This window comes from Prorops nasuta, unplaced genomic scaffold, assembly GCF_024137725.1.
Source record: "Prorops nasuta isolate Cenicafe-Biocafe unplaced genomic scaffold, Cenicafe_Pnas_1.2 PNAS00017, whole genome shotgun sequence".
Lineage (NCBI taxonomy): Eukaryota > Metazoa > Arthropoda > Insecta > Hymenoptera > Bethylidae > Prorops > Prorops nasuta.
In genome coordinates this window covers 4,366,187-4,383,106 of record NW_027116814.1, presented here as the reverse complement: position 1 = coordinate 4,383,106, position 16,920 = coordinate 4,366,187, and the positions used below count along the sequence as shown (strand labels likewise).

General features: G+C 33.5%; 1 protein-coding gene and 1 long non-coding RNA gene across 5 annotated transcripts; one reads left to right on the top strand and one right to left on the bottom strand.

The window, feature by feature from the left end:
- Positions 1–5,509: 5,509 nt before the first annotated feature.
- On the top strand, positions 5,510–15,207 carry LOC136779411 (uncharacterized). Of its 4 annotated transcripts, XM_066736992.1 has the most exons (11): positions 5,510–5,608; positions 11,059–11,282; positions 11,514–11,658; positions 12,148–12,270; positions 12,391–12,590; positions 12,838–13,041; positions 13,986–14,230; positions 14,306–14,465; positions 14,559–14,696; positions 14,800–14,913; positions 14,985–15,207. In XM_066736992.1, exons 2-11 carry the CDS (start codon positions 11,155–11,157, stop codon positions 15,193–15,195), a joined length of 1,668 nt encoding a protein of 555 aa, XP_066593089.1. In that variant the 5' UTR covers positions 5,510–5,608; positions 11,059–11,154; the 3' UTR covers positions 15,196–15,207. The 4 variants fall into 4 exon arrangements, with proteins under 4 accessions (XP_066593089.1, XP_066593088.1, XP_066593090.1 ...); XM_066736991.1 differs by lacking the exon at positions 5,510–5,608 and having other exon boundaries at positions 10,991–11,282; XM_066736993.1 differs by lacking the exons at positions 5,510–5,608; positions 12,148–12,270 and having other exon boundaries at positions 10,991–11,282.
- On the bottom strand, positions 5,978–10,996 carry LOC136779415 (uncharacterized). Its single transcript, XR_010823584.1, has 3 exons — positions 10,900–10,996; positions 8,411–8,540; positions 5,978–6,084 (listed from the first exon to the last, which is right to left on the bottom strand). It is a non-coding gene; the product is annotated as an uncharacterized lncRNA (long non-coding RNA).
- Positions 15,208–16,920: the final 1,713 nt, after the last annotated feature.

The window sequence follows — 16,920 nt, the reverse complement described above, 5'->3', positions numbered from 1 at the left end:
TAAAATAAAGTATCTTTAATTATTATTATTCGCGAATAATTAACTGGTTGTCGATGATTACGACGAAAAAAAAACCGGCGCGCGCGATTCACCGACAACCACCACGTGTAGATTCGGAAACTGAACTGCCACTTTTGACAAGCAACGTGCTCGTCCAGAAGTGACGTAATCGAATCTGATTGGCTGGAGATTTGGCTACGCCAATCAGTGCGATTACTGACTTTCGGTTTGGATGATTTAAAGATGGGAGCCATTTTGGATTTAAAATGGCGACTGCTGATTAATTATCTGCATTTTTATAACCAATCAGCGATCAGCATTCTAAATTCAGCAAACAATTAAGCATTAAGCGTGTTTAGACAGCTTAGCACTGTGATAGCGCTGCTTAAAATTAAAATGCGCCATGATTGATCTCGAATTAACAGAATTGACCAATCATAATATAGCGTTAAGGTATTTGGATTGCTAATAAAAATGATTTTCTTAAAATGAAACCAGGCTAGCAATTGGCTAGTTTTACTGGCAAGTCCATTTAGGCAGACACTATGCAAAAAGTATCAGGCAAACGCCGCATAAAGCTAAAATTATTCTTAATTTTGTGGCTTGTCCTTTCATAGAATGAAAAAAGGCCTATTTATTCTTAAAGGGATCCTTCAGGCTCTCGTCGTAAGCCGCAATAATGAAAAGATGAAACGACTTGAATGTTAATCTACACATAACGTCGTATCATTGCCCAAAAGTTTCAACTTAATAGGTGCTTTCGAGGATTCCCTTAAAAATAGACAGAAAATAAATTTTATACATAGGCCAGGCGATAGAGCATTTTTGCATGACATAAATACTAACAGCAAACCGCCTGTGCGATTATATAGAAGGGGGTGCGTAGATTAATGGGTATATGTTTTTCACTCGAGTTTCGTGTCCGGCTAATTGTTATAAACCATTTAATGCCAAAAAATCGCATTTTTTTCAGTTTTTTGCTTGTAACTTTTTATCTAATGGAGCAATCTTAATGCCCCCGCGAAATAAAATGTAGAGCATTAAAATACGAAGAGATTGCCGGGTCAAAAGTCCTGATCGGATAATTAGCAGCGGGGAAAAATCGGAAAAACCGGAAAATTAGGCGTTTTTTCAAAAATTCATAACTCGGCCATTTTTTGAGCTGGAGCACCGGGCTTTTGGGAAAAAGTAGAGAATTGTAGGTAGTTTATGTGTGCAAAACCCTATTACTGTGAAACAATTACTTTAGTCATAGCAGCAGTTTGAATTTTCGAGAGCGCGATTTTCGAGCGAGGCTGTATGAAATTCTGTTGGGGTGATTTTAATTTTGAAACCAGATTTGAAAAGTTGACATCGTGCCCTACAAAACTGCAATTTCAGTTTTTCGATAAAATGCTTGTAAGTGGGTGAAAAAGCTACGTAAAGTCGGCGAAAAACGGCCGAGCGCGCATATATCTTCCCCGCCGCCGCCGGTCGGTCCTCCACTCCTCGACCGCGCGAGCGCGCTCGGCCGTTTTTCGCCGACTTTACGTAGCTTTTTCACCCACTTACAAGCATTTTATCGAAAAACTGAAATTGCAGTTTTGTAGGGCACGATGTCAACTTTTCAAATCTGGTTTCAAAATTAAAATCACCCCAACAGAATTTCATACAGCCTCGCTCGAAAATCGCGCTCTCGAAAATTCAAACTGCTGCTATGACTAAAGTAATTGTTTCACAGTAATAGGGTTTTGCACACATAAACTACCTACAATTCTCTACTTTTTCCCAAAAGCCCGGTGCTCCAGCTCAAAAAATGGCCGAGTTATGAATTTTTGAAAAAACGCCTAATTTTCCGGTTTTTCCGATTTTTCCCCGCTGCTAATTATCCGATCAGGACTTTTGACCCGGCAATCTCTTCGTATTTTAATGCTCTACATTTTATTTCGCGGGGGCATTAAGATTGCTCCATTAGATAAAAAGTTACAAGCAAAAAACTGAAAAAAATGCGATTTTTTGGCATTAAATGGTTTATAACAATTAGCCGGACACGAAACTCGAGTGAAAAACATATACCCATTAATCTACGCACCCCCTTCTATATAATCGCACAGGCGGTTTGCTGTTAGTATTTATGTCATGCAAAAATGCTCTATCGCCTGGCCTATGTATAAAATTTATTTTCTGTCTATTTTTAAGGGAATCCTCGAAAGCACCTATTAAGTTGAAACTTTTGGGCAATGATACGACGTTATGTGTAGATTAACATTCAAGTCGTTTCATCTTTTCATTATTGCGGCTTACGACGAGAGCCTGAAGGATCCCTTTAAGAATAAATAGGCCTTTTTTCATTCTATGAAAGGACAAGCCACAAAATTAAGAATAATTTTAGCTTTATGCGGCGTTTGCCTGATACTTTTTGCATAGTGTCTGCCTAAATGGACTTGCCAGTAAAACTAGCCAATTGCTAGCCTGGTTTCATTTTAAGAAAATCATTTTTATTAGCAATCCAAATACCTTAACGCTATATTATGATTGGTCAATTCTGTTAATTCGAGATCAATCATGGCGCATTTTAATTTTAAGCAGCGCTATCACAGTGCTAAGCTGTCTAAACACGCTTAATGCTTAATTGTTTGCTGAATTTAGAATGCTGATCGCTGATTGGTTATAAAAATGCAGATAATTAATCAGCAGTCGCCATTTTAAATCCAAAATGGCTCCCATCTTTAAATCATCCAAACCGAAAGTCAGTAATCGCACTGATTGGCGTAGCCAAATCTCCAGCCAATCAGATTCGATTACGTCACTTCTGGACGAGCACGTTGCTTGTCAAAAGTGGCAGTTCAGTTTCCGAATCTACACGTGGTGGTTGTCGGTGAATCGCGCGCGCCGGTTTTTTTTTCGTCGTAATCATCGACAACCAGTTAATTATTCGCGAATAATAATAATTAAAGATACTTTATTTTAATCACACAAGTGTAGTTTTATTATTGTGATTCTTTAATTATACCCCACATAAAATACTGAAATAATTGAACAAGTTTTTGTTATAAGAATGAAAAAAGTGAGTTAATATAAGAAATACATTGATTCATTTAACGAATAGTTTAGTACGTAATGAACTATTCGTTATTAAATCGATGAATTTATTTGTTATATTAACGAAACTTAACCATTGTTATAATGAAAAATGATTCATTAATTGAGGATATTTTTCGCAGTGCGGGTTTAATTAAATGAATACAATAGTGAAATATGCATAGTGTGATTAAAATTAAAGTATTTACGTTCGAAAAAAAATCGAAAATAAAGACAGTGCGCGGCGCGAGTGTTGTGGTAGTGCATCGTTTTGGTGGATGCAGCGGCCAAGGGCAACAGCCTCAAGGACTCTCATAGCCTGTAAGTACATTATTTTTCTTTTCAAGCTAGAAATAAACATCCAATTACAATCAAATAGATAGAATTTAATAACATGGAGTTCTTTTTGTTTCTTTTTGTTATAGTGGGCGACCTCACTTTGAGGTGTAAGTGCGCGAATCGAACGTCCGCGTCGCGGAGTGAATTTTTAAACCCGATTTTTCGCAGTACAGTTTGAAACTTTCGCGTCGCGAGTGCAATTTTTAATCTTCCGCGTCCGCGATTTTTAATTTGTTTAAATATCCGCGTCGCGTATGTAGTCTCGTTTAAAAAGTGCGCGTCGCGCCGCGTCGAAATAATACAATTATTTAAATATCGGGAGTGCCGTTTCCGTCATCGTCGTCATCTCCCGCAGACTGCAGCTCGACCATCGTTGGATTTTCGCCGAACGAGTGAGTCCCACGGGTAAAACTGTGGATTTTATTTATTTAACCTAAGAATGACCGAGAGAAGCTACCGGTAGCTTCCAATCGGTCCTTCTTCGGTTAAAACCATATTTTTCTTTTTTTCTTGTGTTTTCAGGTTTAGCTTTCCGATATAGGTAGGCCCCCTAGCTTTGCGTTTTAGGTAGGCATTATAGCTTTCGGTGTTAGGCAGGATTTCTTTTCAGGTTCTCATTGCGTTATTATATTTTGCGTGCGTGTGTTTTTTTCTTTCAGGTTCTTCGTTGCGTTAATATATTTTGCGTGCGTGTGTTTTCATTTCAGGTTCTTCGTTTACGTTATTATATTTTGCGTGCGTGTGTTTTCTTTTCAGGTTCTTCGTTTACGTTATTATATTTTGCGTGCGTGTGTTTTCTTTTCAGGTTCTTCGTTTACGTTATTATATTTTGCGTGCGTGTGTTTTCTTTTCAGGTTCTTCAATTGCGTTATCATATTTTGCGTGCGTGTGTATTTTCTTTCAGGTTTAGCTTTTCGATATAGGTAGGCTTTTTAGCTTTGCGTACTATAGGTAGGCGTTATAGCTTTCGGTGATAGGTAGGCTTTCTTTTTCAGGTTCCCATTTCCAAATTTTATTACCCTTCCCCTCCCTTCCAGGGGGTAAGAGCAAACATGCTCAGGAACGGAGTTACGCGCAATGAGTTTTGTTCGTTTTTGCCTTTTTCTTTCTAAATATATATGAATTATTTGTATATTAAAAATAAATTAAAACTTAAATCAAGCAAAAAGGAACAAACATAGCCTCTGCTCCGTTCAAGACCATTGCAATAGCCTTCGCGAGGTGCCCCTGATTTAGCAAAAAGCAATGGATCTAGAGGAGAGAAGGTACCTCGAAAAAATTACCTTCCTAGAAAAATATATTTTTGTCATTCTTTCATAGAAATTTTAAATTTAAGAATAGTTTTGACCCTGCGAAGAATTATAATATGTTGATAATTAATAATTAACGTAGTTGCACGCATGTGTGTGTGTTAATGCTTGCAACGATTAAGAGCAGAAGCCTCAATAGGCCAGTCAATAGAGATTTAAAATAGCCATTAATCTACGCACCCCCTTCTATATAATCGCACAGGCGGTTTGCTGTTAGTATTTATGTCATGCAAAAATGCTCTATCGCCTGGCCTAGCAGGACGAAAAGGAATTTTACTCGGCTCTTCGGCTAAACGAAAGTTAGATCGAGAGGGAGAGAGAGATCCGATAAAACTATGCCGTTCTCTCTCGAACTCGATGTATAGCGAAGATGTCCGAAGCTGAGCGATGGTAACCGAAGGAGGTTGCACACGCATTCGCACCACAGTAATGGTGTGTGTGCCTAACAAAGTGCTTTCCATTCGCGTCCGACAGATGACGTTAGTGGTTTTATGGAATTTTCAACTTCTAACAAACATCAGCGCCGCCTACCGGCAAGGATTATTTTAGGACAATGCCATGAGCAATCTCCCGTTTCATCTCTGGTATGTATATGTAGTACAACGACCAGTGAGATCGCCGACCGACAGCGCCGTCTGTCGATACCAACACCAATCACACCAAAGCCCGGCAGACTCCCCAGTCCCCACTGTGGGGCGCGTTCACGGAGATGCTAACGCTATTTGACGCTACTGCGCATAAAAAAATGACTGAAATGTGTGCGCAGTAGCATTGATAGCGTCTCCGTGAACGCGCCCGGCGCCCTGTATGTATACTTTCCCAAGTGCTGTGTTGCTCCGACCTGGACCGTGTCTCGGCTTTAACAGAATTGAGCAATGAGAGCATTAGAATGCCTTTATGTATGTATGTATTTAAGTCTGACTAATGCCCGTATTCATAGACGTCACTCGAACTCCACTCGAACTCGAAACAGGCTAAAATACTACAGTATATGTAACGTAAACTGTAGCTTTTGATCTGGATTAAGTTAATTTTTGCTATATTTTATGTCACATAGAATATAGCATAATTAACTTAATCCAGTTTAAACAAGGCTTGTGGAACCGGTCCTATGAATACGGCCCAAAGTATCGATTGTCCTTTTTCACCTAACAGTAATAGAAAAAGATAACCTATGCTTAAATCGGTCTTAAGTATAAGTAACGATGAATACCGGCCCCGGACTCCGGAGCGGCCGGAGCCCGGAGTTGGACAGCGGATTCAGGGGGCGGAAACTCTCATATACACAATTCACCCGTAATGCTTAGTTCCTCCAGATTTTCGAGTGGTGCGATGGCGCTGCGATCGATGACTGTGGCGCCGCCAGGTGTCAGAACTGTGAAACAGAGTTTTTTATTCACCTATTTATTTATTAATACTAATTAACAATAATTAACACTTAAAAAGCCTTTGAAATTAAATTTTTAAGTTTTTTTACTTGTTTAGATACAAGATATGTGTTAATTTTGCCTAAACAAAAATTATTGTATGATAGCATATGATGCGCTTTTTTGGCGCCAAAACTCCATTCCGCGGGGCTTTGCCTTTCAGCCGTATAGAGTAGACGTGTAATTTTTATCGGGTCTTAATTTTGCAGAAAGACGCATAAAATTGAATAGAAAGTGATAATTTGTGTGTAGAAAAGAAAGAAAGGCAACTGGATAAAACAATTTCACTATTACACCTTCATTTTTTTAGTGGAGAAAGTGTGAAGTTTGGTGTAAATTGTTGCGTGGGTTAGTTCAGCTCAAATATTATTAACTTTTTCATTTACCAATAACGTATATACAAGTAGTTGCATAATTAAATCTTGTTTTTTCTTAGGAAACACTAACAGTTGCAATGGGAAAAAGTTGTTGCGTTTTGGGATGCCCTTCAAGATGGGATGCACCACAACATATTTTCCCAAAAGTAGCCACAAGATTTGCTCAGTGGAAGAAATGTATATATTCTTCAAAAGTGGCACATTTAGATGATGAAGGTCTAAAAAAGTGTGTAGTGTGCTACAGACACTTTAAAGAATCTGATTATGAAGAAACACATAAACAGAAAAAATTAAAATCTTCTGCGAAACCCAGTATTAATATTATAACTGATTACACGATACAATCTGTAGAGACTGAATCAGGTGAGTTATTCTTTTTCTTTCAATTTTATATTATAAAGTTTTCATAAGTAACATAATATTTATATTTTGATTGTTTTAATTACAGTTGATGATCGTTTATCACCAATTGAGATAGCTGTATCATCCAATAAACCATGCTCAACATCTAAAGAAAGATTGAATACTGGTAAGAAATATAAAAGTATATTTCATTGATTAAAACTAGTGTGCAACAATAACTGTTTCAAATTAATTAATTTTGATTACAGATAATTATTCATTATCAACTTTCTTGGAGCCACATGACTCTATAAATGATGATGTAATGGAAATTGGCAAGTATTTCAAGCAGTTTTATAAATTTTAGAAAATATTTTGTTCTATAAAATTTAACTTTAATTTAATTTAAATTGTAGATGTTTCAAGAGAGTTTAATGTGGAAGTACCCATAAGCACAATAGAAATTGTAAGTGAGAAGGGAAACCCACGAAATTATTTATTAGCTAAAAGGACAAATATGAAGAATCTGAGTGGAAGAGAAAGGAAACTGTACAAAATAGCTAAAGTGTTTGAAAAAAAGGAAAGAGATACTCAGAAAAAAAATATGTTGTTAAAACAGCGATTAAAAGAAGCAGAAAAATATAGTAAATCTAAATCTATTGAAAAATTACTGAGTCAACTAACACAACAGCAACGAAATTTTATTTATATGCAAATAAAGGCATCTGCATATGCACCAAGGGTATGGAAAAAATTATATTATAATATAGCTAAAGCTAAAGCACTCGGTTTTGATATAAATGATGTCCTGTATAAAGGATTGTCATTTTGCCTTCCTTAAACTGCATCATTAAGAGGTACAATAGTGCCTCAATTAGATGATTAGTATCAAAAGTATAAAATTACGTTCACACTCCTGTTTTTTATAAAAAAGTAGTGCATTTGAAGTCTTTTCTCTTATATGTTATTAAGATTCTTTAAAATCTAAATACATACAAATTAATAGAATAAATTAATTATGACAGACATAATATTTTAACTAAGTGTATATAAAATAATACTTAAGCTACAATTATGCGTGAATAGTTATATTAATTAAATATATTTATATATAATACTGTAATAAGTATAGTAATAAATATACGTTATAAAAGACTGTGAAAATTAAAAAATTTAAGAAATTAGATTATTATAAATGTTATGTACTGTCGTATATGAATAAATTCACATAGAAAATGTACACACAAATATATGTTTTTAACCTTTTCTGCAGGGGCGAAGATATACTTTGGATGAAAAGATCCTAGCTATTTCATTATGGAAACAATCATCAAGAGCATATTTATTTTTAAGAGAAATGTTCCATCTTCCTGCCACTAGAACATTACGTACAATGCTGCAGAAAATTAATACTTATCCTGGTCCGATGAAATTTATAAATCAACATTTGAAGGAATCAGTGACACAAATGTCAGAGAAAGAAAAGTATTGCGCTTTAATGTGGGATGAAGTAGCACTTAGTGCACATGTTGATTATAACAGCACGAAAACTTACATAACAGGATTTGAAGACTTTGGATTTGTAAGAACACCAAAGTTTGCTGACCATGCTCTAATTTTCATGGTACGTGGCATACATTCTGGATGGAAGTTTCCATTAGCCTATTTCTTTTGTGATGCTGCAACTAAAACTAACCAATTAGTTGATTGCATTAAAAGAGTATTGGAATCAGTATTAGAATCTGGTCTTCATGTTCTTGCTTTTGTCTGCGATCAAGCAGGAACAAATGTTGCTGCTATAAATAAATTGAAAAGGGAATCTTTCCGCAGTGAAAATGAAAATGGTATGTTTTTATTTATTGTACTTAATTTATAACGAATAATAACTCTTTACATGTAAACTGAATTTTTTAAAACAAAATTTATTTTGACAGACTACTGCATTAAATTATTTGGAGAGGAAATTGTACCAATATATGACCCACCGCACTTAATAAAGTCTATAAGAAATAATATGTTGACAAAAGATCTGGAAATTAACTTTAAGAATAAAAATGAAAATGAAAGGCAAATAGCTTCATGGGATATAGTTCAAACGGCATATAAGATGGATTCAATGGATCATTTATATAAATTGATGCCTAAAATTACAGCGGAGCATGTGGTGATTAAGAAAATAAAAAAAATGAGAGTAAAGCATGCTGCGCAAGTTTTAAGTAAAACTATGGCTAGTTTTATCATGTACCATACAAAGCTTAAAGGTAAACTTTTGTTTTTTTTTCTATTACTTTATATTTGTGAGCTTTCATTAAGTTATTTTCTGATGTTCTTTAAATTATAGGTCATATAATTTCCAAAGAGGGTCCCCTCCAAATTCCAAAGAAAGAAGGCCAAAACACTGCGGAAATGCTTAAATTTTTTAATGATCTTTTTGACTCAGTGAATGGATATACCACAAAGACACCAGAAGCACCGTTGAGAACTATAGTGAAAGTAAATAGTAAACATGAAGAGTTCTGGAAAAGTGCTATAGTTAAGTTAGAAGATATGAGATTCGTTGATAAAAAAACCAAACAGCCAGTGAAGAACCCACCATGTTTAAAAAACTGGAAATGTACAATACTAGGCTTCCAAAAATTATGGCACATGATGAAAGAAAAAGGATTTCTTTCTTTAAAACCCAGGATGATCAATCAAGATCCACTGGAGAATTTTTTTGGTCAGATAAGAACCTTTGGAAGAAACAACAGCATTCCAACTTGCACTCAATTTGAAACATATTACAAAGCATTGTTAATTAATAACTTGACAACAAAGAGAACACGAAAGACAAATTGTGAAGATGTATGCAATGGAGATTTGCTCTTCACATTAAAATCTATGTTACAAAATGAACAGATTAATAAACAAGACAATGAAGATGAATTTGAAGAAATTATAATAGATGATGCCAAAGAGGAAATAGATAAATATATTAATAATATGAATATGGAGAAGATAACGACTCTAAATAAAATGGTCATAAAACTATTACAAAATACAGAGATAAAAAATTGTTCATATTGTGAAAAAAGTTTAGTAAATAATGAAACGCAGCCCACCAACAATGTAGTCCAAGTATTCCAAAAAGCGCAAGAAGTTTTACAACAAAACATGAAAAAGAATGTAGAGACAAAAAATTTATGGACAAAATTAGAGACAATGTTATGGATAGAGCTTGATTTACTATGGATTAATTGTGAGAAACACAATATTCTTTTAAAATCACTGCTTATGCAAGTGATATTAGCTCAATATATTGTGAGATGGTGCACCAATATTAATAGAATATTGCAAGGAAAAGAACAACGAGTGGGAAATAATTTATTTGCAAAGGAAGCACAAAATAAATATTTGAAAACATTAAAAAAGGAAAAAGGTGAAAAAAAAGGAACAGTACAGAGACCATTAAAAGAGCAGCAATCAACGCAGAAGCAAAAGTGAGAATAAAATCAAACCATAATAAACTATTGTTTCAAAGAGTCTGATATCAAAAGATGAGTATAGTTAATTATATATGGACAGCTAGTCAGCAACCAGTTCCACTAAAATATCTAGAATTACCTTTAAGAGAGCACAAGAGCAGCTTTGGGAGATTAAATTTTATAATTGAAGAGTGACATGAAAAATTATCAAAACCTAGATTATGTACTTCGCTATTTAATATAAATGTTAACAAAAGACTGAAAACTTCGATTAATTAATTACATCAAGCAAACTGCAGAAAATTGTGAAGTTTGATTACATTTTCCATCACTCTTTAAATGACTATTGTGATAATTGATTATTTATATGAATTTTTAAGGAAAATATGTTTAATTTTATATTTATTGTTAATATTCTTGTTATATATGTATTTATAGAAAGCAAATGTATTTTTGATATTTTAAAAATATAAAAATTTAAATTAAATTTTTTGGTGTTTTCTTTTGGATTGACTTATATATATAGTATATATTCTACGTATGCATATATATATACACACACATAAACGGACACACTTACACATGCAAAGAGTTCCTGTGCTTCTAGCGCCATCTCACCACTCGAAAATTTGGACGAACTACGCTTTACGGGTTTACCTATCTTGCAGAGAGTTTCCGCCCCCTGAGCGGATTCTGTCGGACGAGTTGGACAGCTTCCTTTCCCTTACATAACTTTCAGGCCCTTCGAGTTTCGCCCTCCAGTGGCCCTCCGTCTCCACTCTCCAGGCTCCAGCCACCAGCCACCAGGTCCTAGGTTGTATTGTTGTATATATGTATGTATGTACAATCCGTATACTCCATGGCTAACTCAAACACAAAACACGGAAAAATGGCGGAGCAGGTTGATAGAAGTCAATTACCACCCGGTTGGGAATGCAGATACGATATACGTAGCAGTCGTCCGTAAGTATATTATTTAGCCAAAAAAAATATATATATATAATTGGAAATAATACATAATGTATTTCTCAAAGACACTGTAAAGATTTGTGCCATTTTCACTTCAGAGACATATATAAATAATCATATTTATATATAATCACATCACTATAAATTTTACACCTTTTGAAACGATTTATTAATAAAAAACGATTTATTATTGATTGTTTAAGAAATAACGTATTTTATTTTTAGTTATTTTATTAATCATTTTAATCGTACAACGACATGGGAAGATCCGAGAGTGAGGTACTGGCAGTACTCGCAATACGTCCAATCACAGAATTCAATGGCATTAAGTTCATCATCAACTGTAACATCACAGGATATTCCAATGCAGGTCTGTTTAATGATAATCATATATATTTTCCAAGTTAAATTCTTTCCATTATGTGCACATCTATTAAGAGATTGTTCCTTTGTGATGCTTAAAGAAACTCATGCACTAATATCCCTAATGTTTATAATTTGGTTAGTGCTGACGTTAGTCATCCCTTTATAAGCATAGATTCTTTAATATTATTAATGGATTCACCATATAATTTCTTTCCATCTTGTCTAACTATTATAGATATATACTAATTTTATATTTATATAGTCATATGATAGGAAATTTACAGATAGAAAAACCTAAGAGATTGCATCTCTTTAGTCCTTCATGCCATTATTATTACCATTATTGCTTTGATAGTTTTAATTGAATAAGGAATTGATGTTTAAAAGGATGAGAATTGTCAGCATTATACCACGTGTAATTATATCCATATATATCTGTGTTTTTGTAAATTGCACATGCTGCTTTTGGATAAAAAATAAAAAACAATTATAGACTGGAGGAGGTGGAGGTGGTGGACATTTAGTTTATTCAGGGTCACACAGAGCCCCACAAATTTATCCAACACAGTCTCCTTATCATAATCCTCAGCTTGCATTTTTACCTCCCAGTTTACAGGTAAGTAGATAGCACTGGATAACCTGTTTATATCTCATGCACTTTTTGTTTCAATAATTTTTTTTTATTTTACTTTGTAAATCAATATTTATATTGTTAATAATTAAGCATTTTCTTTAGGAATTGAAGACTCCTATGTCTACAAGATCTGTGAGTGCAATGACAAACCGCTTTGGAGATATAACTCTTGGATCACCAACTCCTGTTAGAAATATGGAAACCAGTCTGACGCAGAATTCTGATTCTGAATTAGTAGTTAACAAGATTAATACCATGTTTCCAACTGTGTCTGATACACATATACGACTCTTATTAAAAAAGTAAGTATTTTATTCTCCCATTAATAACTGAGCATGTCATATATTGGCATATATAGCCCTCTTTGAGAGGAAATGTATAAAAAAAGATTTCTAATACTGTTTTACTAACATATTTGATTAACTTTTGATTCATTCTCATGATTGCATTTAAACTTGATCAAAATATTTGTTATTCTTGCTTATATAAAAATTTAAAAAGCACAATGTGACAAGGTACAGTGCTAAGCTGTTAGCCAATCTATTTCAGATACCATAATAGGCCAGCTTTGGTCGTGAGCGCTCTTCAAGTGGAAAAGAATCCTCTTTGCGCACCAGGACCATGCACTCCTGTTGGAGTGCATTCAAACTATGCAATTCCGAGATGGCGACTACCAGCTATACATGCAGCCATTACATTAAGTCCACCTCGTGGTGCTCGGCCAGCCCCTAACTCCCCAAAAATGAAACTTAGGTTTATCCGATACTACAGTTTCAGTCTCACCCAGTTTGGATGCTAGATGTTGATTATGTATCTTGTAATAGCTACATTTGAATACACCAGATATATAATTGATCAAAACTTTTATTTTTTTTTTCAATGAAATCTGGTGTATTTTTTGTGTCCACTGATTTCAGTACATATAGTTATGGCATGTATAGCATACAAAAACTAAGTAGATCTAGGTGAAATCGATCGTTAATGCTTTTTTTTAATTTCGTATTGTTGGAAACTTACATTTGATAATTTTTGTTATTCAATTTTATTTATTCGCCTATATCTTTTCTTTCTTTTTGGTTTTTTCAGTTTGTTTCAGGATTTACAAAACTTATAGACTTTGGGTACAATCAAGATTTCATAGATCATAGATAGGCCAGTTATAGTTAAATGGTATTTTTTTTTTATGATTCTTTAATACACAATACAGCTTCAATGTCTATTAAATATGGATAATCAGGCAATTGGGGGAAGAATTAATAAGTTTAGTGAAATTCATTTGCAAAACTAATTTATTCCATTTTATTTTAGCATGAAAGTATGTGCATGTGCACTCTTTTTCCAGAATAAAATTTTACCATGTAAGATAAATGGTATCTGTAGCTAATTGACTGATAACATTATTAACTAATTTTTTTTAAGAAATCACATGTACGTACAGAAAAAATCTTTATTTATAGTCTGTTTTTGTGTTGTTGCAAATCATCTACCAATCATAGCCTTCTGTAGTTATGTAATTTTATGTAATCTAGTCATCAGTCTCAGTTAAGAATATTTAAATAAATTTGTAGTATCTTAAGGAGACAAATGGTGGTTAGTTATTGATAAAATCTCAGTGTAGACTATATTGTTTGTGCACTTATCTTGTCATCAACTCTTAAGGGGTATGTACGATTGAAATAATAAATGTTTATTTACAGGTACCTGAAAAATATATTTCCAACAGTGGATGAAACTGTATTATTGGATGTATTGGAGCAATGTGATAACAATGTCCAACAAACTTCTGAAAGATTAATTGAATTGGGCTATGAAAAGCGAAATCCTACTGGTCCAAATAGGATTCAAGCAAAGAAGAAGGAAGAAGAAGAGCAACAAATGAAACAGATAAAAGCTGAACCTACTCCACCACCACGAATGAAAAGTGTAGAGGAAAAGGATAAAAGTATGCAAATATATCAAATCAAATTACCAAATAAAATAAGTCATCTTGCACTGCTATGTAAATTTTTTTTTGCAGTGAAAATACGTTTATCAGAGAAATATAAATGCGTACCAGAAAGGGTAATTTTACTAGCAATGGATAGCGTTGATTATCATGAAGAAAAAGCAATACACATTCTGGATGTTATGGTAGCCGAGGAAGCTACGAGACCGTTGTGTACATCTAGTAGTCAAAGGTATTTTTTAGCTAAAAGAATAAATTTTATTTGGAGAATTTTTAATTTTATCAATTCGTCGTATATTTCATGTTAACTTATTAATTTCTGCAGTAGCAGAAGTGACGATCGTAAAGATAGCCCTCCAGTAACTGAAGCTATAAAGCTTACTGCTTCGCCGATTAAAAAATTAACCAAGGATCCTGATACGGAAAAAACTAAGCGTTCTAAAAATAAAACGGAGATACCAAAGTATGGATGTAAAAATGTTTTATTGGATATTCTATTTTTATTCCTTATTAGCATCACAATTCAATTATTCATGCTCCATCTCCTTATCTATGTTTTCTTTTAGAATTTCTAGAGGAACAAGTACTACGGAAGATAATGAATACAGGTCTCCGTATCTTATGAAACCAAACGGACCAAATACGGAGTTGCCAAAAGGAGCTAATAATGATTTACTTTTGTAAGTCTGCTATGTTGGAATTAAATAATTGTATTATTCATGAATGGTAAGAAAAATATTTAATCTTTTAGGCCTGATTATGCACCGTGGTCTGGGCCGGATCCAGGTTTGCTGATTAAGGAAATCATTCCAAGAGGGCACGATTCCAGTTTATTATCCGGAACGCATTGTCTTGCCTTTGGTCCTAATCCGGAATTAAGGAAAGGTCCTCTAAGAGGGTTAGCTCAAGGCTCAATATATTCACAAAGGAATGTAGCCAATACCGAAAGTCGTGGTAAATGAAAAATGTGCGATTGTTTTTTATTGAGTTCTATTGTGTTATCTTTTTTTAAATAGCCAAAATTTTGTTATACTAAAAATAACAGAGAGAGAGAGAGAGAGAGAGAGTGCAATATATAAATCAATTGTTTACAATTGATGAAACTAGACAAAAATTAACATGAAATGTTATAAGCCTCAAAGGTATGTTTGCACGTTTGAATTGTGCCCCGACATTTGTGGTTTTATATAAACATGTTTAAATAACTGTGCCAAAAAAGAATTTCTTGGATATCCAGCAAAGATTTTAAGATTCGTTACGTTATGACCTAATTGAAGTTAATTTATAGTTACATATAAACGTAGAGACGGTAATATGTTTTTCTACCACCGATTATTAGTATTGTTTAATTTATTAATGAATGTTTTAATTATTACATAAAATAATTCTTCTTGTGCATGTTATATCAGTAGGTGTTCAGCTTCTCTTAGTGTATTGAATTTTTTTTTAAGTAGTATAACCAATTTTTTAACCAAATTTTCTGGCGGAATACGTTTCTCTGTTATAATTGTTAATTTTCAAACAGATTGAAAATTAAGCTTATCTTTTCCAATGGAATCTCATATTCGACATATCTAATTGTGTATGCAGTTTATACAGTTTGTAATTTTTTCTTTATTTCTTGTAAATATAAGCGATCTTATATTTGCAGGATTTGTAGTCCGCGAAGTTTTATAAAATTATATATGCAATTTAGTAATGACATCACTCAAATAATACTAAATCAGTTGTGGTTATAAATATTCAAAAGTATTATTCATTCTTTGAATATCTTTACATGTGTAATCTTGTTGTTTAAATATTAATCTTTCTATATGTACTAGAACTGTGCCACTTTCATTAAAAAAGATTGTTTTGACTCTGCATTTTAAGCATGAGAATCGATTATGAAAAGAAAAGATTAGTTTTTAAAAAATAAAAATAACGCCAATGTACTCAGTATTAAAAAAGATTCAGGTTAATTAAAAAGCAGAAGAGAAAAAGTATTAGTATTTCATATTCAGCGTGCCATTAATGCATATGATAGGGGATAAATTTAAAATAAATAAAACGTGCACAATTATTTAATTGTGCCATTTCAAAAAAAAAATTAGCCAAAATAAAATTTAAGATTCACACAATTGCAAAAACTAATATTTCTACGTCCTGTAGCTTATATATAAATATACAGAAGTATTTTCATAGGCTCATCCACGAATCCTGCCTTTAAAATTACCTAATATGTGAATAGATACTTTTTAACAGATGGGCTGTGGCTGAGAGGGTTATTCAGAGCTATTTTTATAGCTTTTTAACTTTTAATTAAACTAGGGAGGGATGAAATAATATATTTTGACTATATTTTGAGTATTACCACAAGTGCAGAAAACTAAATGCGAGTAAGGTGAACAAACTTTTCACTTACGTTATCGCCTCAATAATATAACCGAGCATAACGCATTAACACCTTGTATATGTAAAGAATATGTTAGATGGCATGTGCTTAATGCAATAAAGCTTCGCAAGCGTACCGGTATACATATATTACTAATGTGAAGCCAGTAATATCAAAATAATGTTCTATGAACACAGTCCATAAATATAACTAGTCACTATATAAAAAAACCTATTCTTACAAACTATGTTTATCATGCATTCGTACCTTATCGTCGTATTTGAAACATTAATTAAGTCGTTTCCATATTTGT

What these genes read in the sequence shown, in the direction of transcription:
- LOC136779411 (XM_066736992.1), top strand. Translation starts at nt 11,155, where the DNA reads ATGTATGTACAATCCGTATACTCCATGGCTAACTCAAACACAAAACAC. An exon ending in GATATACGTAGCAGTCGTCC is followed by an intron (nt 11,283 to 11,513) that starts GTAAGTATATTA and finishes TTTTATTTTTAG; the next exon opens with TTATTTTATTAATCATTTTA. An exon ending in CACAGGATATTCCAATGCAG is followed by an intron (nt 11,659 to 12,147) that starts GTCTGTTTAATG and finishes AAACAATTATAG; the next exon opens with ACTGGAGGAGGTGGAGGTGG.